Source organism: Periplaneta americana, chromosome 16 (genome assembly GCF_040183065.1).
Source record: "Periplaneta americana isolate PAMFEO1 chromosome 16, P.americana_PAMFEO1_priV1, whole genome shotgun sequence".
NCBI classification, from domain to species: Eukaryota; Metazoa; Arthropoda; class Insecta; order Blattodea; family Blattidae; genus Periplaneta; species Periplaneta americana.
The window spans coordinates 163991073-164017675 of record NC_091132.1 but is presented as its reverse complement, the minus strand read 5'-3'; the positions used below and the strand labels follow the sequence as shown (position 1 = coordinate 164017675).

The following is a 26603-nucleotide window of genomic DNA, read 5'->3' as shown; positions in this document are numbered from 1 at the left end:
CACTATTTGATGAATAAAGATAGACGTCTACTTAACGGAAAAAATTCGATTGCGACGTTCGGATTTTTATTCTTTGCACTATTTTAAATAGAACATTGCCGACTTGGCTATATCGCCTCTGTCCACATGACCAGATTTCATTCAGAATTCTTGCCAGAGATTTCTGAACGGATTTCCGTACAGTCCAAGATCGAAATAAAGAATGTCATAGGAAATATATCGATTGCAAGGCGTCCAATCGCGGTAATATTGAAGTTATAATGAAATGGATGATGAGAAGCTATTTTATTAAATTAAGCAGTATGAAGAGAATTGGGATAATGCAATCACCAAACTGTATGCTCTGCAGTCTTAATGAAGAGATGGACCGTCATCACCTGGAAAAGTGTCCAGCCCTCAACTCCTCTGAAGTTGACCGTTACTGGGTAGCAGGATGACGATGTGTTATTTGAGTTAGCTGCAATTTTCTTATTGTACTGTTTTCGTTGTTTGTAGTCATTGACTCCATTGGTCATGTACTAGCCATTTGCAGAAGAAATACTTTATGAAATTAGAATTATAGCAATGTAATATAGACAGGGAACATATGGGGTGACATTTGGAAAACATTAAATTAACCTGTTATTCCCTTCATAATTTATTTATCTTACAGAACTAGTTATTTGATTTCCAGATTCAGCTCGCAGAACATTACAATGAAATAATGCTCTCTATCGGTAAAGTACAACACTATTTGATTATTAATTCGGAAATGCGGACAAATGAGTGATACAATAATAATAATCCGAATGCAACGGTCGAATTTTTTCCGTTAAGTGAGTGCCTATCTTTACAGAGCAAATAGCGTCCACACGAACTTTTATTGCTCTCGTAATATAAGGAAAGATGTCAAGAGGTCGTAGGTAATTGAACCTCCACTCAATTATTGTTATTGTTATTTATAGTGCTCTTGATGGATCAAAATATTTAATCATCGATTAATCTAGTTTTGATGGAGTTAAAAAATGTTTTAATATACTATAATTCACAATTATTGTTAAATTTAACTTGTGTTCGGTGATAAGCACAAGTATTAAATGTTGTATATCTGTATATATTGTATGGTTATATTACAAAACAACTATTTTAAGTACTTACCAACATATTTATTATAAGGCTCCTAATTTATTGTTTCAATTTCTCCTGGAATTTTTGAGGCAAACATAAATAAAAGAAAGTATGAAAACTCACATAGTTTATACTGCTTCATCCATGGTTTTAAACATGTGAGTGTATTCACATGCTTCGAATTAAGTGCCGCTCTACGTTTAGTAACGATGTTTCCTGCATCACTAAACACGAAAAAACTTTTTTTCTGTCAAACACTTCTCCAGGATCGTTCAGTTTAAATCCAAACGTTTAACCGAGTTTACCTCTCAAATTCTCATATGACATAATGGACTTTACACTTTTCACAAACCACAGAATACTGATTTTTTTTTTCCTTCATCAAACTAAACACATAACCTTCATATACAAACTCGGTACCAGAAACTGCAAACGCAAAACTACAGTGGTCGAAACAGAAGAAGACTGGCCCCTATTGTAATCGAATTACCAGATTTTAGAAAGGGAAGAAGGTAGTTACACTCTCACTTGCACACATTCTGGTAGAGATAAGGCCATCAGGCCTTCTCTTCCTCTCTACCAGGGGATTACAACTACAATATTAAGAATACAATTACAATTATAATTACAATTAATATTAAATTTACAGATACAATAAAAATCAAAGTACTAAAAGATTAACTGATAATTAAAAGCTATACAAGTTAAGAAGAGAGAAGCATTTCTTTTATTGATTAAGTACAAATTAAACCTACTCTGCGCAGTAAGAAAATGCTTAATAAGCATAAGCATAAGATATGGCTATTTTATAAGGGATGAGGGGACGAATCCCAGAAAGGTATGTATTTCATATGCTAGGAAAATGAGCTGACAACAAGGTGGAAGTTTTCTTGGAAAACCATAAAACGTAATAAGGGTTTCGCATTGTGTTTAATCTTTCAATAGAGCTAGACTAGGTCACTGTTCTCATATCTCCATCTCTTTCTGAAGTGTTTGTGCACAGATTTTCCCTACGCTACCTGGTTTAGAGTTAGAAAATAACAGTACTATTGGGTCTGTAAAGAAGCAATTACCGAAAGAGAAATATTGTCGGAATTTTTAATATGAGTTTGTATAAACAAAATAATAATTAATATCAACTACAACCGATTAATTTTAATCTACTCGATTATTCGATTAAATATTTTTGATCGATTAATCTTACAACAGAAATTGATTCTAATACAGTTAATCATTTTAAAACATATTTCACTTCCCCCTGCATATATTTTTTGTAATAACTTCATAAGTAATTTAGAAGTGAAATATATTTGTATGAGGAATTAAAAAAGTAAGCCAATATGTACTTGGACAACACAATATTATTTTTTACATGCTGCGTTACTTCCCAATTCGTACAAATTATTGTCTCTCTCGTCACGTGCGGCTCGTTGATATCAGGGCTTAATAATAGAGTGGAGAGACATTAAAAATGGTTACAGTTTTTCGTGACGAAGTGCATATACTTGCTCACAATACCATATCACACTCTCCATTCCTAGACTTAGAACATCCTTCTACTCTTCATCTTACACCGTCTCTGCAACTCATCTCTGGAACTCTCTACCACAACATGTCAGAGACTGTCGGACATTGTCTAGTTTCAAAAATAAATTAAAATTGCACTTTTTGAATTGGATTCCTTTCAGTTATAAGCCCTTTCCTCTGCGATAGTTTTGTAAAAATACAGGCTATATATTTCTTTCCTTCCTTTCCCCTTTTTGTTCTCTTTATCAGCCGATCATAGCTTTTTATCGTAAATTTTATTTAATTTTCGTATTTCTTTTCTTTTTTTTATTATTTTATTACATTCCATTTTGATATATTCTTCCTTACGTTTTTCCCTATTAACCATTTGTACTAAATGAGTTGCTTTCACTATATTCCAATGTATTTTACTTTCTTTTTTTATTATGGTATTATTTTAATGTTGTTTAGTGTCGATGTATTATTCTATTATTATTTCTCTTTGTAATATGTTAGTATTCTGTTCTTTAACTTTTTGTTAAATTTTACTGCTTGTATACTTTGTGACCTGGTAGAGTGTAAGAGAAGGCCATATGACCTTAACTCTGTTAGTATAAATAAAGAATTATTATTAAACTAGCCGTACCCATGCGCTCCACTGCACCTGTTAGAAATAAATATAAAGTAATTACATAATTAAAATAGGACGTTTGATCCAGGGAACAACTTTTACAACAGCGCAAGATAATCTGCTTCGCTCATTACCCAATTTTTTTGCATTGCATTTATTGCATATATATTTTATGTATTTTAACACGATTCAATTGAGCATAGTTAAATTTTGAATTGTAAAATAATGGATTGCTAAGCTAATGTACTATTACTGCATACTAAATCAGTACACTCTCGTTGTTCCTTAATTCTCTGAGATTAAAATGAGTGTACATAAATATTATTTTAAGAAATACAGAAAACGAATGTACAAAATAGCCTATCAAATTTTCTGTGCATAAGAAGCTATTTTAATCTTACCTGTCCTCGATTTACTCAGACGTTACTGTAATAACATTATAGCATTATGTCCATCTAGAGAAACTACACTTTCCAATGGTGAAATAATAATTAATTATACAAATCGGTTAATTTAGCTTCTGATATTACTTCATACAAACACACAAACATTCTCTGTAGGCTGTGTTTAATAGCTTTCGATTGTTGATGTCCAAGGCCCCTTATAGACGAAGTCATTTGTTCTTAATTCATTGCACCGTCTTAGATGCGTTATTTTAATTTTAAAACTCATTTATCTCATTAAATATCAGTCCTATCAAAATTTTGTAAAGAATAAAACTTACCGGAAATCATTTTCAAAGAAACTTTTGTTATGTAACATTTTTCACAAAAAATCAATAATAAGCGAGATATTTCGATTTATTTAATTCAGGCCCCCTTATAACCCCCCTTTTAAATAAAGTATTTTGAATGTCATATAGCCTAAAATCTAGGTTACAACGAACTTAATTTATATTCCAATTTTCATATAAATCGGTTCAGCCATTATCGCGTGAAAAGGTAACAAACATACAGACAGACATGCAAACAAAAATTTCAAAAATGCGATTTTCGGTTTCAGGGTCGTTAATTATATATGTTAGGACCAATTATTTTTGGAAAATCGAAAATTACCAGAAAAATTTCGGCTACAGATTTATTATTAGTAGAGATAAAGAATTATTATTATTATTATTATTATTATTATTATTATTATTATTATTATTATTATTATTATTATTATTATCGTAAGTTATATAATTATTATGTTTCGTGTTTTGCAGGAAGGAAATTCTTTAGAGCTGCACGTGACTGAAATGAAGACGGAATGTATGGACTACAGCTATGATCTGAAATCAGGGATGACATTTGATGAAAGTGCTGTGCCAATTCCCATCTTGAAGAGTGAAGTCGAGGTGAGTGCAGTTTATGAAGTGAGTTGATCGGTAGTTCTCTCTCTGTTATTTACTGACTGGTCTGGCTGCTACAGTCAGGTGACCAGGGCATACGATTGTTGCTGTCATGCTGTCCATTTCTTCATTCTATATGTTCCGTGTATCTTTTGCATCTTATTTTTTTTTCGTAAAGAATTCAATGCCAAGCATTCATTAAATAATATACATTTTGATGTTTTCATCCCCACTGATTGTTTTACTTCATCAGCTTTTAATACGGGGTGGGCAAAATAAAACTGGCCCGCAGAAAATGTATATGCAACATATGAATTTATATGTATAAGACTGACGCGGAAATGACCCTGACAATGCAGGAAACCGTGATTTCGATTCAACAATGGGTTGCTCTCACATGTCTGCACATGCACATCTCCCGCATGCTTTGTCCCGAGCTTCGCTGTGTCATTATGTTTGAGTGAGTGAGTGGAATATTTTAAAGCCACTCGGTCTCCAATTTTTTTAAATTAAAATAATTTATTGAATTTTATGGATTCAATCCAAATATTAGTTTACCATTTATGTTTTGGCCATTAATGTTTCTATTGGGTTTGCATTTCTCTGGCGTTTTTTTACTTACCAATTGCTATGTTTAAATTTTTTTCTTGTTTTTCGAATCATTCTGCATCTTTATGGTACCCTCATTGAAGGCAGATTTTTTTAAAAAAAGAAATTCCTAATTGGTCCTTATGAATTGCATATTGTCATACATATTTTCTGAAATTATGGATTTTACCGTCGTAATAGCAGCTGCTTCTTCACTATTTAATGCATGAACGACTTGTGTGACTTCATTGTAATGTTCTGTGTGGTGTAAATATCTTGCTTCCGATGCTCTGAACTCTACTAGGAAGGGGGTGGAAGCTAAGACATCTCCAGAGGACCGGTAGCTTGCATTGCCATATTAGATCTCCGATTCACGCTATCTACTTATGATTTATAACTAGAGCCCGGATGTTATTCAAAATGCCTTTTTTAAACTGAGCTTATGTATGAAAAACCTATTGGAGATAAACACGTTTTCCATATATTTGGAGACAATAGGCCCAATTTTTATTTTGCCTTCTTTGCCTATTTTAGCTCCCATTGCGTTTTTTAAGGTTAAATGCCTTTTTTAGTCTTTTTTTTAGCCTTTTTACGTCGTTATTGTATGTTTTCTATATTTTTAATTCATTTAAAATAAACCGCACATAAATTGTATCAAAAAACAAAAAAATAAAGGTTGTATAAATTAAAAATATCTATTCACCTCACACAAATATTTGCAGAGAATCTTATTCTCCAGCAATACATGTATTTCCAAGAAGTCGTAAACTTTTCTCACCTACCAATTCCTTCTTTTATGTCACTGAACAAAGATGAACAGTATAACCCTCAGTGCTCAGGTCACTTCGGGATTTACCAGAGAAAGAAAGGGGATGAAGAAAGTATTAAAAGCAGGTCTCCAGGTTTCGTTGTTGTCGCTTGCAGACACAAGTCACGTGTACTTTGAAGTCTCTAATCCCTTCTCACACCCCTCTTTTTTGAGACAATACACATTCGGTTTTTCCCGATTTCTAAAAGAAAGTAGACACAGTCCTTCTGAAATAAGTTGTTTTAAGTTTGCTCCAATCACTTCAGTAGAATTAAAAAGATTTTTTTCCACCATGAAAAACGTTCTCTCTGATAGGCGGCTGACTATAGGTCCGGTTTCTGCAATGACAGATATGGAATCCATAAGCATATGTAGTCGATAAATTAAAAATTTCACGTAAATACTGTTTCTGGAAGGATAAATAAAGTTATTGATTTCACAAATCGTTTCGTAATTTATCTAGCCACAAATCGTCATTGTAAACGCTTATTGGATCCATAACGAGTTAAGATGGCAGACACCCGTAATGTTTCATGAAGTTAGTATTAATGAAACAGTGTGGTTCTAACTAAATACGAAGAAGCTAACCGTAATTATAACATGGATACTTCATCTTCTTCATCAGACGAAGAAATATTAGATGTTTTACGACTATTACCAAGGCCTAGGGTTTTCAGGGACCGTTTAAATCCATTTGAGATGTTCGACGAAAGAGAATTTAAAATACGTTTCCGATTAGGGAAAGATATCGTTATGGACATATTACGACAAATTGGACCACAATTGGAACATGTTACTCAAAGAAATATGGCAATATCAGCATTAATACAGATTTTGATTACTCTTAGGTTTTATGCTACTGGAGCTTTTCAGTTAGTTATTGGTGACTTATTTAACGTTCACAAATCAACAGTTTGTCGAATAGTGAAAAAGTGACACACCATATTGCAGTATTAAGACCAGATTTCATACAAATGCTAACAACAGAAGAAGAAATCCGGCAAACAAAGGTGAAGTACTTTAATGTATGCCAGTTCCCAGGAGTACTGGGATGTGTTGACGGGACCCATATTCCCATTGAATCCCCTGGTGGTAATGAAAGTGAGCTGTATAGGAATAGCAAAACTTGGTTTTCTCTAAATGTACAGGTGGTGTGCTCTTCTGACATGCAGTTTTGTAACATTGATGCTCGCTGGCCAGGCTCCACTCACGATAGTATCACAGTCTACTATATACAGTCGCGAAGCTCAATATGTAGTAAAAATGCAAACATGGGTAGTTGCCCACCACTAGGATCGCTACTATCGCCTCATCATCACAGATCTCTCCTAGCAGATGACAAAATATGTTACACTTTCGTTGTCGTGTTCTTTTGGAAAAATTAACACCTTCCTTCCATTATTGAAATATTAAATGGATAAAGTTCATTTATTATTTTAATGAAGTATATTAAATTCCACCATAAACTCGAAGATACCTGCAAGAAATAGGTTAATATTATTTTTGTTTGTGCAAAACGAACTGAAATTTACTATAATCGCTTCATTCATTCAAGATTGTAGCGATAATGAACTATGAAACCAATAAATATTAATTTGCATTTCCCTTTACAACAATAATACAATAACAATAATAATGGAAATATGAATTAATGGGAGTAACTTACGTGTACCGGTACTTGTAGTGTAGGCTTACGTAGTTAACAAAGTGGGATGAGGTTAAGCAATAACAATCACACCAGAATTGGAAATAAAACGTGATCAATAAATTTAATTGTAACAGACTTACTTTTTCTACGTCTCTAATAAAGTAACAAATAAAAATAACAACAAAATTAACAGCTATAATTAAAAACATATCCTTTGAAAAAAAAACGTAGGCCTAAGTTGTCTGAAAATGTACAATATTATTCAAGGAATCAGCTGATACAGACGTAGAATTAGCGCAAAGCTTTTGTTTCTCAGCTGTAGGTAATAACAGAACAGGTTTATTTGAAACATCAAATAAAGTTGGAACTGCATTCCAGATTAATTTATTTTTGTTTTCATTCATGAATTTTTCGAAATGCAGAGAACAAAACTTTATATTATAAAGATATGCTTCATTCTTTGTGATTAGATCTTCCCTACTGCTGTTTATTTATTAACCACTTTTTGCATCTAGAAGTAAAATAAGAAATAGATGTTAGGATTTTTCTTCACAAGCATCAATGCGAAATAGGCAACGACCTAGCACTCGATGAAAATACGACTCAGTCCACTCTAAATCCAAAGTCGACCGTGGACAGTCTATTGTTTCTAGTTGCTATCCGCTTGGAGCGCTTTATCGCGAGATTTGCAAAAAAATCACCTAAGCTTCGCGACTGTATATAGTAGACTGTGATAGTACAGTATTCAATGCTTCCTTCCTACGTGCACAACTAGAAAATGGTGACTTTGAAAATGGATATTTACTAGGGGGATAGTGCATATGCTTGCAAAAGTTACATGATGACACCACTTTTAAATCCCATTACCCATGCTGAAAACCAGTATAACGAGGCCCATATTAAAACACGAAATGTAGTCGAAACGGCAATTGGATTATGGAAAAAGAGATTTCCTAGCGTTGCATTGAAGATGCGTACAAAAATTCCAAGAACACTATCAATAAAGGCCCATTCACAATGAAAATTAAACATAAACATAACGTAAGCATAAAACCTTGTGTCCATGTTATTTAATGAAAGCATTCACAATGAATTACATAAGCATGAACTTAATCTTAATCATAAGACGTTAACATGAAAGTTTGCAAACTCCAAACTTTCATGCTTATGTTTATGCCATTTGGAAACAGTACACAAGCGGAAAGCGTGTTTTCACTTTTTGTTTAACATCTCATGGGCTTTGCCTACAGGCAATATTTTGATCTATTGGCCGTGATGATAGCTAGGCGCGCAACTTGGAATCAAGTGACGAAAAGTTGATTATTTTACATCTCCGTTTCTTTGATTTCAAGTATTGAAAGCCATATACTGATGCCATTGTAGTTATTAGAAACATAAATTGAATAGCTACATCGTCAGTCATAGTGCAATTCTCCATTTTTATGTAATAGATTCTGTAGTTTTGTTGATTCGGTATGTTTGTTTCCACACACGTGTTATGTTTACGTTATGTTTAATTTTCATTGTGAATGGGCCTTGGCTACTTAAGTTTGTGGCATATGTTTATGTGCTTATGTTAATGTTTACGTTATGTTTAATTTTCATTGTGAATGAGCCTTAATTGTTGCTACTGCAGTGTTACACAACATTTGTATAATCGGCGGTGATAATATGCCACCTGATTACATGGATATTGACTTACCTCAGGATCCTGATGTCCAAAATCTGCCGAATAATCAAGATGTTAGAGGTCATGCTATAAGGAGAAATCTTATTGATACACATTTCAATGGACAACACTGAACGTTGTGTGTTGACGAAGAAATAAAATTAAACAGCACTGATATTTATTCATCTTTATATTAAGGAAATACTGAAAATGAATGAAGAATTTGTGTACAAATCTTCTACAACGTAGTTAACCATGCTTCTTGCTTAAATAATACACTGTCACATAATAATCACTGTTTCATCTTTTCATATTCCATAATTTTTATTTTTAGTTCCACATCTTTAATTTTCTGTTCTGTTTCTATTAATTTAATTGTCCTCTTTGAAACTTCTTCTTTCAGTTGTAATTCTATATCTAATATTTCTAATTTCCTACTGGGTAATTCCATTTATGACAGACACGACAAATGACTCTCTACAAAAATATAAAGATTTATTTCTACTGCAACATAACATTAGCAGACTTTTAAACTATATCAGATACAAAGTGCATGTACACAGCTACACTTTCATGTAAGAAGCAAGTATCAATCTCTATTTATTACAGATATCTAAGTACAAGTAATGTTGTGACAGACACGACAGAAAAAGGAACACAAATTAAAGGGAAGTCCAACAATGTACTATATCTTCCAATATTAGCAGATTCTCGTGACAGACACGACACACAAACTGTGACAGACACTACATATTCCAAATATGATTTACAAAATTACATGCATTTGCAAATTAAAGAACATCATTATCGAACTAGATATGTTGAAAATTTAGTTTAAGCCTATTATCAAATTGTGGCTCTGGTAGAATTTTTATAACCTGGTCTTTGTCAATATCAGCCTCATCACCAATAGCAGGCGAAAAGAATTTCTTGGACTTCATCTCATGCCGAAGGAATTTTACATGAAGTGTATCATCCTTGTCATATGTCTTCACTTCCAAACATCTTCAGTTCACAGTGCTGCCAGCATATGATTTATGCAAATATACGGCCAATTATCTTTGATTTCATAAAATATAGACATTAAAGTCGCTGGTATAGCATTCAAGAATTGTCTAGAACCACTTTGAGAAAATGGCAATTTGGTTGACATAATTATGGAATTACCCTACTGTGAATTTCCAAATCCAACTCATTCTTAGAAATCTTTCTTTGTTTAATACTATCTACTAGCCTACTTGCCACTGTAAATTGTGCACATTTCTTTTTCATTGCATTTTTCACTGGTGTTTCATGTGGAAGTGAATTTTGTGAAGGATTTTCCACGAAAGATGATGCCTGAACTGATGATGGTAGCGGTGATGATGGTGGTGGTGGTAGTGGTAGTGGTGGTGGTGATGTTGCTTCTGGTTCCAAAATAAATGTTGCCAGGACTGTTCCTTGTGAAGCTTGTAGACCTAAATCTCTTTGTTGTTCTGGAGCTGGGGATGAACAAGCGTCCTCAGAAGCAATATATATATATATATATATATACTTTTTTTTTTTTTACAGAAGTGATTGCTTTTGAGGACTATATATATATATATAATTTGGGTAATTTCATAGAAGACGGGCACTTGGTTGAATATAGTACGTATTACCAACTTTTTTATTTCAGAGTTAAATCACAGTCTACTATATATAGTCGCGAAGCTCAATATGTACTAAAAATGCAAACATGGGTAATTGCCCACCACTAGGATCGCTACTATCGCCTCATCATCGCAGATCTCTCTCCTAGTAGACGACAGAATATGTTACACTTTCGATGTCGTGTTCTTTTGGAAAAATTAACACCTTCCTTCCATTATTGAAATATTAAATGCATAAAGTGAATTTATTATTTTAATGAAGTATATTAAATTCCACCATAAACTCGAAGATACCTGCAAGAAATAGGTTAATATTATTTTTGTTTGTGCAAAACGAACTGAAATTTACTATAATCGCTTCACTCATTCAAGATTATAGCGATAATTAACTATGAAACCAATAAATATTAATTTGCATTTCCCTTTACAATAATAATGGAAATATGAATTAATGGAGTAACTTACGTGTACCGGTACTTGTAGTGTAGGCTTACGTAGTTAACAAAGTGGGATGAGGTTAAGCAATAATAATCACACCAGAATTGGAAATAAAACGTGAGCAATAAATTTTATTGTAACAGACTTTTTCTTCGTCTCTAGTAAAGTAACAAATAAAAATAACAACAAAATTAACAGCTATAATTAAAAACATCCTTTGAAAAAAAAAAAGTAGGCCTAAGCAATAATAATCCCACCAGAATTGAAAATAAAACATGATCAATAAATTTCATTAAAACAAACTTAATTTTTCTATGTCTCTAGTAAAATATTATTATTCCAATTATTGTATTTTAGCCATTCACATTTTCATTACAACCAATAACGAACATTTCACAAGCATCAATGTGAAATATGCAACGAGCTAGCACTCGATGGAAATACGACATAGTCCAAAGTCGACCGTGGACAGTCTATTGTTTCTAGTTGCTAACCGCTTGGAGCGCTTTATCACGAGATTTGCAAAAAATCACCTCAAGCTTCGCGACTGTATATAGTAGACTGTGGTTAAATGTTAATGGTCTTTTAGTGACTTTTACATGTTAGTTCTAGGTTTTTTATACTAGGTGTCGCCATGATTTTCTTTTAATTTGATTGGTTATAGTTGTCATTTGTTCTAGAATTTTCGTTAATTTTGAATGGATAATGACGTTATCAGTTGTTCTTGGTTGTTTGACGTGAGTTGTGTTATGTTGTGTCTGATGGCTAAAGCTATTGAAAGCTTATCATTTTATGATTTTCTTTCGATTTGATTGGTTATAGTTGTAATTTATTCTAGAATTTTCATTAATTTTGAATGGATAATGACGTTGTCAGTTGTTCCTGGTTGTTTGACGTGAGTGATGTTACATTGTAGATTTGTCTGCATTTGTCGAATGCACATCATCATGCTTACGAAAAGGCACTTTTCAGTGCCAATAATTTATTTTGTGTGCACAAGGTTGGAATTTTGAAGTAAGAGGGAAAGGAAGGAATCCGTGTTCTAAAATTATTGATTAAATTTTGTGTCCATTTTGGTTTAGTTCTTTCGCTGGTGATTAAGGATTGTGAATGTTGAGGAGAAAACTGTTTTTCTGTGGTTTAAAGAAATTACTTGCTGAATTTTCTGTAGATTTTATGGTGTAATAAGTGTTCGAAGAGAATTTCATTTAGTGTAAAGACGTGGTTTATTTATGCAAAGTTGACTGTACGACAAAGTGTTGGTTTAGTTCTTTGTTGCCTGCATGGTTTAAGTTTAGATTGCCTTAAAGCCTGCGTCATTTATACTGGAATTGAAGTGGTTGTCGATGAAGACGTCGATGAGAATTGAATTTTATTTGATAAGGTGATAAATTATTATGTTTTGTTTTGTGTTTTTGTGATTTTTTGGGGTAAAGTGCGGACGAAAACTACCAGAAAAGTACTACCAACTATGAAGTTCGAATGCCACGAAACGCCAAAAAAAATCAAAGGCGAAAAATTAAATATATTTTCATTTTTTGGAGGGCTTGTTCTTCTTTAAAAATACGAATATTTGATTTTTCATCTTTGATTTTGCGATGTTTGGTGACATTTGGACTTCATAGTTGGCAGAACGTTTTTGGTAGTTTTCGTCAGCCATGTTGAATTTTGCCCGTCTTCTAGGAAATTACCATATATATGTATATATGTATATATATATATATATATATATATATATATATATATATATAAACTCTTAGGTCTAATTATACTATTATCTATTATACTTAAAATTTGTAAATCTGTTATATGATTCAGTCTTTTTGTTACAATTATTAGATAAGATGAAAATAATAAAATTATACATGTACTGATTACCATTTTCATAATATGCCGAACTAGAATCATATGGCGAATCAAGAGATTCAAATTGTGGTGCTAGAAGAGAAAGTAACTTGGTGCCTGTTTCAGTTACTTTTGGGGTGTATGTACCTCCTCCAGTTTTGTATTTTTCCACCTATAACACACGCAAAGCAATTAAAGAAAACATACTGAACAATATTACTCATTTCCATTTTACATGTAATTGTATAGACATGGACCTTAAATGGTTACATTAGGTTAGGAATATCATATTAATATTATACATACTTTAAATAGGTGAAGTTAGGAATAATATCATGTATTCATATTGAACATAAATAAATTCAAAGATACTTACTCGATCATCATGGTTATCCTTTCGGACCTTCTTCAGAGTATCATATAATGCATGTAATTGCTTAATGGTCCTTGGTCCTGTCTCCGAAGATGCATTATAAACATCTCTTATTTTCTCCCATGCCTCAAGCTTTTGTTTGACTGACGAATTATCTGTTCTTTTATTTTCTACAATGTGTTTATAACTTAAGCAAATGTCTATCAATAACTGCTTCTCAACTTCAGTGCAGTTCTATCCTCCCTTTACGATTTTACCTTCCGTTACGAAGATAAAAGCAATAAACATTAAACAATAAATGTATCAACTACTGCCTGTTGGATCGCATCTTTTGATAGCGATCTAGCAGACAGTGGTATCAACAGAAACAAAACAACAACCGTGAAATGTTGTTGTTATCTAATGCCAGGCGTCTGACAATAAAGTCATTTGACCTCTTGCACTCCAATATTTTTCAAAGATATTATCATGACCAGCCACTGAAGCACAGACTTAGACTTCAACAAACAAAATTTGATAACATAATCCCAAGGGAAAAAATGGAATTCTCTGCATCAAAATCCACAGTTAATTCCCCATTTACCACGAAAATCGTCTGTAGTTGCATTTAGATTGGCAACAGGCCATGATTGTTTGGCCAAACACCTGCATAGAATTGGAATATATCAGTCCCCTAACTGTCCATTGTGCAGCTCAAACTAAGAAATGGATTCGGAACTGTGAAATGTTCGATATGTTATCGAACAGAACTGCCAACAGAAGACATTACGGAAGGCTTTGAATCACTAGTTATTGAAAGAATGTTTGTGGAATAAACATGTTTGAGAAACGCACACAGATGTTATATATTCAACAACTTTATGAGCTCTATTATTATTGGTTCTATAAGTAGAATTTTATGCAACCGGGCCATAGACAGTTAACAACTTAAAAAAGCGTCTTGTTGTGACCTGTAACCAAGGAAAGTGAATATCGTATGGGATAGTTTATTAAGTATTTGTCTATTTTTTGTCTGTTTCCATGAATAATAAATGCCTATTTCATCCTGCATATTTTTACTGTTTTAGTTCCAATATGCCTGCCTATTTTAACCAAAATAAATGCCTAAACATCCGGGCTATATTTATAACATAATTATTATGATTTATGTGTTACAGGAAGGCATTGCATTAGGTCTGTATTCTACTGAAATGAAGACGGATTATATGGAGAAAATCTGTGCCCTGAAATCTGAGATGACATTTGAGGAAACTCCTGTGCCAATTGACTATCCCATCGTGAAGAGTCAAGCTGAGGTGAGTGCAGTTTATGAAGTGTGTTGATCGGTAGTTCTCACTGTGTTGTATACTGGCTGAGGTAACCATGTGTACAATTGAATAATTTCAATGGAGAAATTATTCCGGGGTCAGGTACCGAACCCGGGACCTTTGGTTAAACGTACCAGTGCTATACCAACTGAGCTACCCAGGAACTCTACCGGACACCGATTCAATTTTTCTCTTTTATATCCACAGACTTCTAAGTGGGCTGACAACTATCAAGCAACCAACATTGAGTGCATACGAAATCTGTGTGACTTGAATTGTGGCTTTTCTGTTAAGAAACAGTGACGTGTGTTATGCAAATCAAGCTTTCAGGTGTACCTCCTTGTGAAACTGATTGTTGTTAGCCTACTTTGAGGCCTGTGGATATAAGAGGGAAAAATTGGGTCGGTAGAGTTTCTGGGTAGCTCAGTTGGTAGAGCACTGGTACGTTTAACCAAATTTCCCGGCTTCGATACTCAGCCCCGGAACAATTTTTCTCTTCAAATTATTCAAATCGGCTTCACAGGGAGCTATATCTAAAAGCTTGATTTCCAGATGTACGATGGTTGATCTCATTTGTCCATTCACGCTTCCTCAAGTCTTTTGTGCATTTTCTGCACTCAGTTTTCTGGTAGACATTGCAATGCAGAACGTTCACTAAATCCTATCCAGTTTGAATTTCATAATGACCACTAATAATATTTATTTTTTATTTTACTGTGTTATGTTATGATGCTTTATCAACGTTTTAGGTTATTTAGCATCTGAATGAGATGAAGTTTATAATGCAGGTGAAATAAGTACGGGGTCCAACACAGAACGTTACCCAGCATTTGCTCATATTGGGTTGAGGAAAAACCCCGGAAAAGACCTCAACCAGATAACTTGCCCCAACTGGAAATCGAACCTGGCCCACCTGGTTTTGCAGCCACATACGCTAACCGCTACTGATAATATTTTACCAGATCCACCCCTAATTTCATCGGCAGCCCAGTGTAGCATGGGCGTCGATCTCAATTCCTCAGGCAGAGTGAGTTAGCTTGTGGTTTGTTCCTTGTACAGAATGACAGTTAATGAGGTTTTGTAGTTTTCCTTTTTAAGGGGTTAGGTATAGCTTACAGCAGTAACATTTTTTTAAATATTCAACATCTTTTTCCTCCATTACTGTATCTTCTACAATAATGAAAATTGGTATGTGTAAAAAAACACTGTCTTTCTGCTATATGAAAGAAAATATTTTTACGATATTTTTAAAATTGTTTATATATATTTTTTTTTTTTTTTCAAAATTCAAAACGATGGCAGTTTACTGTGCAGTAATGAAGTGTTTGCCTCGTAACTCATAAACTTGTTAACTTTTTCACGTTCTCTCTCTTTTATTTTATTGCCGAAACTCATGTTTAAAATATCATTCTCTTTTAACTACATTCCTTAATACATAATATATTTTTTAAAAATGAATTTATTGTTTATCAGACAATCTATAAAGGTAGAGAAGTGATCTTGCATTATATTGTAGGTATGACTTGCATCAATACACAAAAAATTTCATCACAGAATGTTGGATAGTTTTTGAGTTATGTGGGAAATACTTCATCACTGCAGAGTAACCTGAACTTCGAAAAAAAAAATGTAAATAATTATTTTTAAATGGTAACAATATCTTTTTCACATAGCAGAAGGACAGTGTTTTACACATACTAATTTTCATTATTCTAGAAGATACAGTAATGGAGGAAAAAAATGTATACTTTAGAAATTTTACTGCTATAAGCTATACCTAACCTGTTAAATTCCTTTCATAACAAAGGCCTCATAATTGATGTGTAATTCTTTGAACCAGTTCTACACAAGAACGTCACAATTCAAAAATACTGCTTGAGATTTCCTTTGTTATCTTTTCCTCCTTGCAGTAGCAAAAACACTTGGACTGTTACATATGGGGGAACCTTTAAGGATGTCCTCGAATAGTAAACATATCAAACTAGACTCTAGGGAAGTAAAATGCTATAATGCCATAAGTGAAGTAACTTGTCATAATAGAAGGTGGAGAGACCCCTGAATGTTGAGACATGAGGAAAGCTTTTCCGTTGTCGTTTACAATAAGCCAATTGTTTCCCTGATTTTCAAATCACTTGAGGGTTTTACCACAGTCTAGTATATACAGTCACGAAGTTCAATACGTAGGAAATATGCACCCATAGATAGTTCCTAACCACTAGGATCGCTACTATCGCCTCATTACAGACAATACGAAATAGTACCTGCACAGTGTATTGTTCCTAGTACCCTCAAAAAACTCAAGCTTCGTGACTGTATATACTAGACTGTGATTTTACTAACCTTGTTCCTTTTTTTTTTTTTTTTCTTATGCTTACTATAAATCTAGAATTATGTGACACTTACTTACTTACTTACTTATTGGCTTTTAAGGAACCCGGAGGTTTATTGCTGCCCTCACATAAGCCTGCCATTGATCCCTATCCTGCGCAAGATTAATCCAGTCTCTATCATCATATCCCACCTCCCTCAAATCCATTTTAATATTATCTTCCAATCTACGTCTCGACCTCCCCAAAGGTCTTTTTCCCTCCGGCCTCCCAACTAACACTCTATATGCATTTCTGGATTCGCCCATACGTGCTACGTGCCCTGCCCATCTCAAACGTCTGGATTTAATGTTCCTAATTATGTCAGGTGAAGAATACAATGCGTGCAGTTCTGCGTTGTGTAACTTTCTCCATTCTCCTGTAACTTCATCCCTCTTAGCCCCAAATATTTTCCTAAGAACCTTATTCTCAAACACCCTTAATCTCTGTTCCTCTCAAAGTGAGAGTCCAAGTTTCACAACCATACAGAACAACCGGTAATATAACTGTTTTATAAATTCTAACTTTTAGATTTTTTGACAGCAGACTAGATGACAAAAGCTTCTCAACCGAATAATAACAGGCATTTCCCATATTTATTCTGCGTTTAATATCCTCCCGAGTGTCATTTATATTTGTTACTGTTGCTCCAAGATATTTGAATTTTTCCACCTCTTCGAAGCATAAATCTCCAATTTTTATATTTCCATTTCGTACAATATTCTGGTCACGAGACATAATCATATACTTAGTCTTTTCTGGATTTACTTTCAACCTTATCGCTTTACTTGCTTCAAGTAGAATTTCCGTGTTTTCCCTAATCGTTTGTGGATTTTCTCCTAACATATTCACGTCATCCGCATAGACAAGAAGCTGATGTAACCCGTTCAATTCCAAACCCTGCCATTGTGACACTGCCTTACAAAAACTATCTCCTAGCGAATTTTACCGAATTAGTTTTACCACTTACCAGTTTGATCTTCCTACTCAGCTATGTCCATCCTAGAATATGATTGCAGTGTCGTTCTTGTTTATTCTTCCATTAAACTTATAGTTTATGCAATTCTTATTTAAAACGGCATATTTCTTAGAAAATGTCATATTATTTTGTCTGTATTTTTAAAATTCATATGCATTTTTCACCGACAATCTTTTAATTGCTTACTGGATTAAGTAGGATTTCAAATCAGGTCTACAAGATATAAACTGTCATGCATGTGTTCTTTAACTATTACTTCCCTATACCTTCATTTCACACAATATTTTTCAGGATGGGACACGTGAGTTAAATAAAGTGGAGGAGGAGGTCAAACTCGAAGTAACGGCAGAAGAGGATGAAGTCTTTACTGAGAGGTGAGTGAAATGTGTGAGCCTTTACTTCGTTGTTGGTTTCATTGCTTTATTGAAATAATAATGACGAAGAATAGAAATTTGTATGTAATTAGTTTCAACTTTGTTATGCATATGAACGCCTTAACATTCTTAAATGGCGTGACTAGCTGTGAGTGTCTCTGTATGTCTTCTTATGTGTTTGTATATATATATATATATATATATATATGTCTTTCTGTTTATATATCTCTCTAGCTATGTTTTCGTTCATTTATCCGTCTGTGTGTGTCTCCTTTCTTCCATTGTCTATGCATGCATATATCCGTGTAAAAGTAAATCCGTGGCGCTACAGCCCAGCCAGCTGCTGGTGTCACATCCACATCCAAAGCAGAGGTGGACGATCATCCAAACAGAATGGAGGTGTCGTTTGATTAGCACCATGATCTCCCCAGCAGTTACAGTTGGTTTGCGAAACCAGATTTTTGCTACCTATCGTAGCTCCCCAAATACATCACGATGCCGAGTGGGCACCAGTCCCATACACTGGTCGAAATTTAATGAGAAAATTTCTTCCCCCATGAGGATTCAAACCAACCCGAATTCAGTAACACAAGTCCTAGGTAGGATGCCTTAGACCACGACGCCATGGCCCGGGACGTACTTCCATATGTGAAACCAATTTTTGAGAATATGAACTTCTTTGTAAATGATTCGCTCTCATTTTCCCATTTGCAGTCTTCAAAACTTAAGAGTGGATCATAATAATATAATGTCTCGATATCTTTTCTTATAGGTTTTATATTTTTTTACATAATTTTTGTAATCATTCAGTTACTGGTGGAGGTCCAACTTGTCAACTGGAAGGTGGCCCAAAAGATCGGGAAATTTTTAAATAAAGATTTAAGAAAGAGAATAAATACTTCAATTACATTTATTAATGCCTATTAATAGTACAGTGTATGACATTGATTGAGGTCAACCCGATATTTATGTCTTTAAGGTGACATCCTATAAGTGACCACCATCTCTGCGCAGACATTCTTGGAGTCATTTACGAACATTTTGCATTACTCGACGCAACTTTTCAAAAGGAATTTCGACTATTTCTTCTCCGATCTTCGCTTTCAGTTCTTCTGTCGTGTCCACACCTGTGGAGTAACGGTCAGCGCGTCTGGCCACGAAACCAGGTGGCCCGGGTTCGAATCCCAGTTGGGGCAAGTTACCTGGTTGAGGTTTTTTCCGGGGTTTTCCCTCAACCCAATACGAGCAAATGCTGGACCCCGGACTCATTTCACCGACATTATCACCTTCATTTCATTCAGACGCTAAATAACCTAGATGTTGATACAGCGTCGTAAAATAACCCAATAAAATTTAAAATTTAAAAAATCTTCTGTCGTAGCAGGTGGACTACAGTACACCTCGCTCTTAAGGTGACCCCACAAGAAGAAATCGCACGCTGTTAAATCCGGGGATCTTGGTGTCCATGAAATGTCACCGTTCTTGGAAATCAGACTGTAGGTAGACAACAGTCATACAGCTGCCATGGAGATTCGTGCTGTTTGTGTTGTTGCACCATCTTGCTGAAACCAGGTGATTTGTGGAAAATTCTGCAGTTCATGTGCAACAAGTGTTTCCATGATGACAACATACCGAACAGAATTAACAGTAATCGTACACTCATTATTATCCTAAAAAAATATGACATCAGATGATGACACAGCGCACCTCACAGTAGCTATGTTGCTGTGTAGAGGAGGCTGGTGTAGCTGACGATTATGTGGAGCCCAATAGCAAAAATTCTATTTATTGACGAATCCATTAAGATGGAAGCGGGCTTCTTTCGACATCTATAGCTTATCAATGAAATTGTCGTTCTCGTTCAGCTTTACCATCATTTGTTCACAAAATTGTCGACGCATTACCTAATCATTAGATTTGATTAGTTGTATTGTCTGTAGCTTATATGGAAGGAACTTTAAGTCCTGTGACAGTATTCTTTGAAGACTCGAATGTTTCATCTGAAGAGCAGTTACATGACATCGAGCTAAACGCTGTGGACTTCTTATGACAGCAGCTTGAACAGTCTCGATATTGTCTGATATTCGAGAAGATCGCGGTCTTTCTACAGATCTGTTTTACAGAGCTGAATCAGTTTGCTCTAAATTACGCACCCATGTGTTAATTGCATGTGCTGATGGAACACGACCATGTCGTTCCAAATTAAAGTGGCTTCGAAATTGTCTATGAGCAGCCTCCACACTGTCATTTTTGTTGTAATATGCTTTGATTGCAAACGCACGTTGATCACCACTCCAATTTTTCATGAAAACAATAAGAAAATGACAAGACAATGTGTCATTTGTTATTCATTGCTATCTATTACCCTTAAACATTAAAATTTTTCCCGATCTTTTGGCCATCTTGTATTTCTCATTTATTGTCGTATTGGAAATTGAGCAACAAACCTCATGGAGAAATCCACACAATAAAAACGGCTGTGAATAATCTACACTGTGCCTTTTAAAGTCCCATATTGTGAATAACATAGTCCAAATACAACAAAAACTTTAAGTTGGTATCTACTACGAAATCTGTTTTCCACATGGCCTCCATCAGTCTCAAAACACGTTTCCCAACGACAACCATCGTCCGGAAAACATTCGCCAACATATCGACTGTAATCATTTCACACACCTTTAGTGCAGTGGATCTTTTGAGAATATAGTCACGAATTATACCAGCAATATTTCGATTGTTTTTTGTTTGACATTGCTCGCTACGACCCGGTATTAGTGGTGAGTGTAGTCACGCTGCTGTACCGTCTGCATTATCCACTTGGTCCATAGAATTTTTAAACTGTTACCCTTAATTTGAGTACATTTACATAGGCTACGTGGAAATATTTTTTAACGTTACTAAGGCAGCCCAATATCTTCAACCTTTGTTAAATTATAACAGTGTGTTATTGAATTTTAACTGTAACCTTTACAGTTGAAGCATTTCTTGAATTACTGTTAGTACCAACTAGAGTTCAGAAAGCAGAATTGAGCCTATAGGTTATGGTTGTACCACAGTCTAGTATATACTGTTACGAAGGTCAATATGTAATTAATATGCATCCACAGATTAGTTGCTAACCACATGGATCGCTATTATCACCTCATTACAGACAATGCGAAATAGTACCTTCACAGTCTATTGTTCCTAGGAACCTCAACTCAAGCTTCGTGACTGTATATACTAGACTGTGGTTATACCACAATCTAGTATATACAGTCACGAAATTCAATACTTATTAAATATGCATACATAGACAGTTGAAATATGCATCCATAGATAGTTGCTAACCACCAGGATCGCTACTATCACAGACCCTTTCCCCAGCAGACGTTAAAATTTATTGTACTTTCGACATTGTATTGTATTGAAAAAATTAACACCTTTTTCCACTATTTAAATATGAAATACATAAGGTTTATATATTATTTTCGTAAAGTATATATTATATTTTATAAACTCACCTTCCTGGATCTTTCAGAAGAAGGATAACTCTGACCTCTTTTTCTTACAATATTTATAGTACCACAAACGTCTCCTTGCCCCATATTATTATTCAAATTATTGCATTTTAGCCCATTGACAGTTATTACAACCGATAAAGAACATTTCACAACAATACGAAATACGGCACAATCAATGCATTTTCGATCTAGACCAGGCCATAATGTATGTTCGGGTTTTCTATTTCGGTGTATGTAGCTCAGCGAAATATTATATTTTAACTTTATTGCGTATCATTGCTAAGTTCTATTTAGTGTAATGTGTCCATAAGTTCCGTTTACTTCTTGTTGCATAATATGTTGCAGAAGTAATTACAAAACTGTGTTATTTTAATGTGAAGAGAATTTTACATTTTAATGTAATCTGCTCGCGTCAACATTTTGAGTTTAGAATGGAAGCTATTTTGAGGTTCAATAAAAACTAATTTATTTTGTGATTTTAATTTAGCACATCTACCTTCCTTAATTGTAGACAGAAAATTTACCATACCACTCCTATGAAATTAGTGTACGTACGATTGTGTTACTTCGTCTCTTAGGTAGTAGATAAATATAATAATTCAGTACTCAATTGTAGTATTAAAATACAGACAAATAGAATGGGACGGGTGTCATACATGACATCATGTTTAATTGTAATATATAATTGCGAATTTAGGAATATAAATTAAATATAGTAAACATAACCTATAGTTTCCATATGACAACATATGTAGTGGCAGGGCATTGGAGACCACTAAAATTAGACACAAAGGGGCAACTGGTACAGTAAACATAACCTATAATTTCTACATATCTAAATATCCGTGCTGTGCAACTGAAAATTATTGAATCGTGCATAAATGAAGGTACAAGAATTTCGAAATACTTAATCGAAATAAAGGCAGGTATTACATATACGAACAACGTAATTTTCACACCAAAAATAATATTACACCTTAACTCGCAAGGAATTATGTTTGAAGTGTCTCCTAATCATTGTTTTAAATTTTATTAATGCAATTACACTACATTTTAGAGAAATATATGTTACTCTTTATGAATTCGAATTAATTTATATGGTTGAAGCGCCGCCCTTCGTGATCGAGTTAAGCGAGTTACATGGTCTGCCTTACGGCCTGTATTAGATCACGATAGCAATGACACAGTCTGTTGTTCCTAGTACTGACAGCACTCCAAGCGGCAAGCAACTAATTATCGTGAGATATGCAAAAAAATCATCCCAAGCTTTGTGACTGTATATAGTGGACTATAGTTATACTCTAGAATCTCTGGTTCTATCAGAGAACCAAGAAACGGTATGTTAAAATCAGAAATAGAAAGTTAAATAAACGCAATATTTTTAACAGCAATTTATATTCTTATCTTCAACTTAATTAAAGCTATGTTAGGTCCATTTTAACAAAGGTTAAAGAAACCGTGTCTAAGTGTAAATATTTCTGCAGCATTAATGTTTAGGTGACAGGTTTGGACTTTTTCCATTGCTGGTTGTCACAATCAAAAATTAAGACACAACGTTACGAAGGGTGGTTCTTCCTTCGTCTTTAGGTGGAAGGAAGGAGAGGAAGGAAAAAACCTCTTGTTGGGATCGTTACATACAGTTATTCTGTATGACTGATTGTTGATTCCTGGCTTCGGTGGAGATTGTAATTAAGAAAAACCCGAAGTTATTAGCAGTATGTTGGCACTAAACCAAATGGAATAAAGAAGATGGGCGTGAAGTGGCTAGTCAACATACCTGAAGACGAAGGGAGAACCACCCTTTGAAACGTTGTGTCTTAATTTTTGATTATGACTACCAGCAATGGAAAAAGTCCAAACCCCTCATCTAAACATCAATTATCCAGCATTGCTTTCCAACCCCTCATTTAGATCATTTCTGCAGCACGTAGTGTTGTTTTCGGTGATTTATTCTGCTTTAATCTTAATTGTTCGTTCAATTCACATTTTTTTCATAGCATTGGAGATCTTGTCTACAACGAGGGTATTACAAAGGACGAGGGTCTGAAGACAGAAGAGAAGACATTGAAATGTGATGTGTGTGGAAAGTGGTATTTCGACACGGCAAAACTCAAAAGTCATGCTCTTTTACACACACTTAAGAGACCGTTTATTTGCGATGTCTGTGGAAAGGATTTTTTATACTCGGGTCAACTCAAAAGACATGTACGCGTTCATACGGGCGAGAAGCCATTCGTTTGTGATATATGTGGCATGAAATTTTCGCGATGTGGTAGTCTTAAAACTCATGCAATCGTACACACAGGGAAGAAGGCGTTCCGTTGTAATTTATGTGGAAAAAGATTCGCAACATGGGGTAATGTGAAGAGGCATGCACTTTTACACACTGGGGAGAGGCCATTCAGTTGTGGTATATGTGGAAAGAAATTTTCGGAATCTGGGAATCTGAAACAGCACGCAGCCGTACACACTGGAGAGAAGGCATACAGTTGTGATATATGTGGAAAGAAATTTTCGCTATCTCGTAATCTAAAACTGCATGTACTCGTCCACACAGGCGAGAAGCCATTCGGTTGTGATATTTGTGGCAAGAAATTTTCACGATCTGGATCCCTAAAATGTCATGAAGTAGAACACACTGGGGAGAGAGCGTTCTGTTGTAATGTATGTGGAAAAAGGTTTACAACAAGGGGTAATTTGAAAAGGCATGGACTTGTGCATACTGGCGAGAAGCCATTCAGTTGTGATATATGTGGAAAGAAATTTTCGGAATCTGGTAATTTAAAAATGCATGCAGTCGTACACACAGGGGAGAAGGCTTTTAGTTGTGATATATGTGGAAAGAAATTTTCGATATCTCGTAATCTAAGAAGGCATGTACTCATTCACATAGACAAGAAGACGTTGGTTTGTGATATATGTGGCAAGAAATTCTCTCGATCTGGTGCCTTAAAAAGGCACGAAATAGAACACAAACAGGACAAGGTATTGAGTTGTGATATATGCGGAAAGCAATTTTCGGAAACTGGTAGCTTAAAAACTCATGTACTTCTACACACGGAACAAAAGGTTTTCAGTAGTGATTTATTTGGAAAGATGTTTGCCAAATTAAGTAATGCTAAAAACCATGCACCTATACATTCTGCCGAGAAGCCATTCAATTATGTATGTGACAAGAAATTTACGAGATCTGGTAATGTTAAAAGACATGCAGTAATACAGAAACGAGAGAAGGAACTGAGTTGTGATATATGTGGAAAGCTATTTTCAGAAACTGGTAGCCTAAAAAGCCATGTACTTCTACACAAAGAGCAAAAGGTTTTCAGTTGTGACTTTTGTGGGAAGAATTTCAGCACATTGGGTAATGTGAAAAGGCATGCACGTGTACATACTGGCGAGAGGCCATTCAGTTGTGATATATGTTCAAGGAAATTTGCGGATGCTGGGAATTTAAAAAAACATGCAGTAGTACACACAGGGGAGAAGGCATTCGGTTGTGATTTATGTGGAAAGAAATTTTCGTTCTCTCGTAATCTAAAAAGGCATACACTATTACATAAACAGGAGAAGCCAATCTGATGTGACGTTTTGTGGAAAAGCATTTTCGGAATCCAGTTCTTTAAAACAGTCTTCCATAAACGCGATAAGTCATTCAGTTGTCATAAGTGTATAAAATAAATTTTTACGATCTAAAAGTCGGAGAAACTTTGAACGCTTACACACATGGATAAGGCATAAGACGTGCAATTTTCTGGATGATTTGGATGGAACTTTTGGGCGAGTTCAGTTTGAATTTTACATCTGTACGTGTCCAAGGCTTATCTTATAACAGGTTAGACTGATAGAGTAAGTTTTCTACTTCATATGATATCCCATTTGATGTTATGAGTATATCACAATCTTTATCTACCAAAAAAACCATTGGCTGGCTTAGTCGGTTAAGGTGCTTGCCTGTCGGTCTGAAGTTGTGTTCGAGCGCGGGTTCGATCCTCGTTTGTGCTGATTACCTGGTTGGGTTTTTTCAGACATTTTACCCAACCATACACCTGTGGAGTAACGGTCAGCGCGTCTGGCCTCGAAACCAGGTGGCCCGGGTTCGAATCCCGGTCGGGGCAAGTTACCTGGTTGAGGTTTTTTCCGAGGTTTTCCCTCAACCCAATACGAGCAAATGCTGGGTAACTTTCGGTGCTGGATCCCGGACTCATTTCACCGGCATTATCACCTTCATTTCATTCAGACGCTAAATAACCTAGATGTTGATAAAGCGTCGTAAAATAACCAAATAAAATAAAAATAAATTATCCAACCATAATGTGAATGCAAGGTAATCTATGGCGAATCCTCGGCCTCTTCTCGCTAAATATCTTCTCGTTATCACCAAACTTATCGACGCTAAATAACCTAGTAGTTGATACAGCGTCGTTAAATAAGCAACTAAAATAAATTTACCAAAATCGGTGCATTGTTTCTATATCAGGTATTTGCCTGCATACAGTGTAA

General features: G+C 34.7%; 1 protein-coding gene and 2 long non-coding RNA genes across 4 annotated transcripts in view; 1 reads left to right on the top strand and 2 right to left on the bottom strand.

The window, feature by feature from the left end:
- Positions 1 to 26603, bottom strand: part of LOC138691745 (uncharacterized) — a 400261-nt gene that overhangs the window by 331416 nt on the left and 42242 nt on the right. The window lies entirely within an intron of this gene.
- Positions 1 to 26603, top strand: part of LOC138691741 (zinc finger protein 665-like) — a 43746-nt gene that overhangs the window by 2534 nt on the left and 14609 nt on the right. For both annotated transcript variants that reach the window (XM_069814061.1, XM_069814060.1), the window contains exons 3-6: positions 4449 to 4580; positions 14732 to 14869; positions 18518 to 18600; positions 24101 to 25935. In XM_069814061.1, coding sequence (XP_069670162.1) covers positions 4449 to 4580; positions 14732 to 14869; positions 18518 to 18600; positions 24101 to 25682 — 1935 coding nt within the window. In that variant the 3' untranslated portion in view covers positions 25683 to 25935. The remainder of the gene's footprint in view (positions 1 to 4448; positions 4581 to 14731; positions 14870 to 18517; positions 18601 to 24100; positions 25936 to 26603) is intronic.
- On the bottom strand, positions 9460 to 13868 carry LOC138691730 (uncharacterized). The gene is made up of 3 exons (XR_011329950.1): positions 13578 to 13868; positions 13235 to 13373; positions 9460 to 10768 (listed from the first exon to the last, which is right to left on the bottom strand). It is a non-coding gene; the product is annotated as an uncharacterized lncRNA (long non-coding RNA).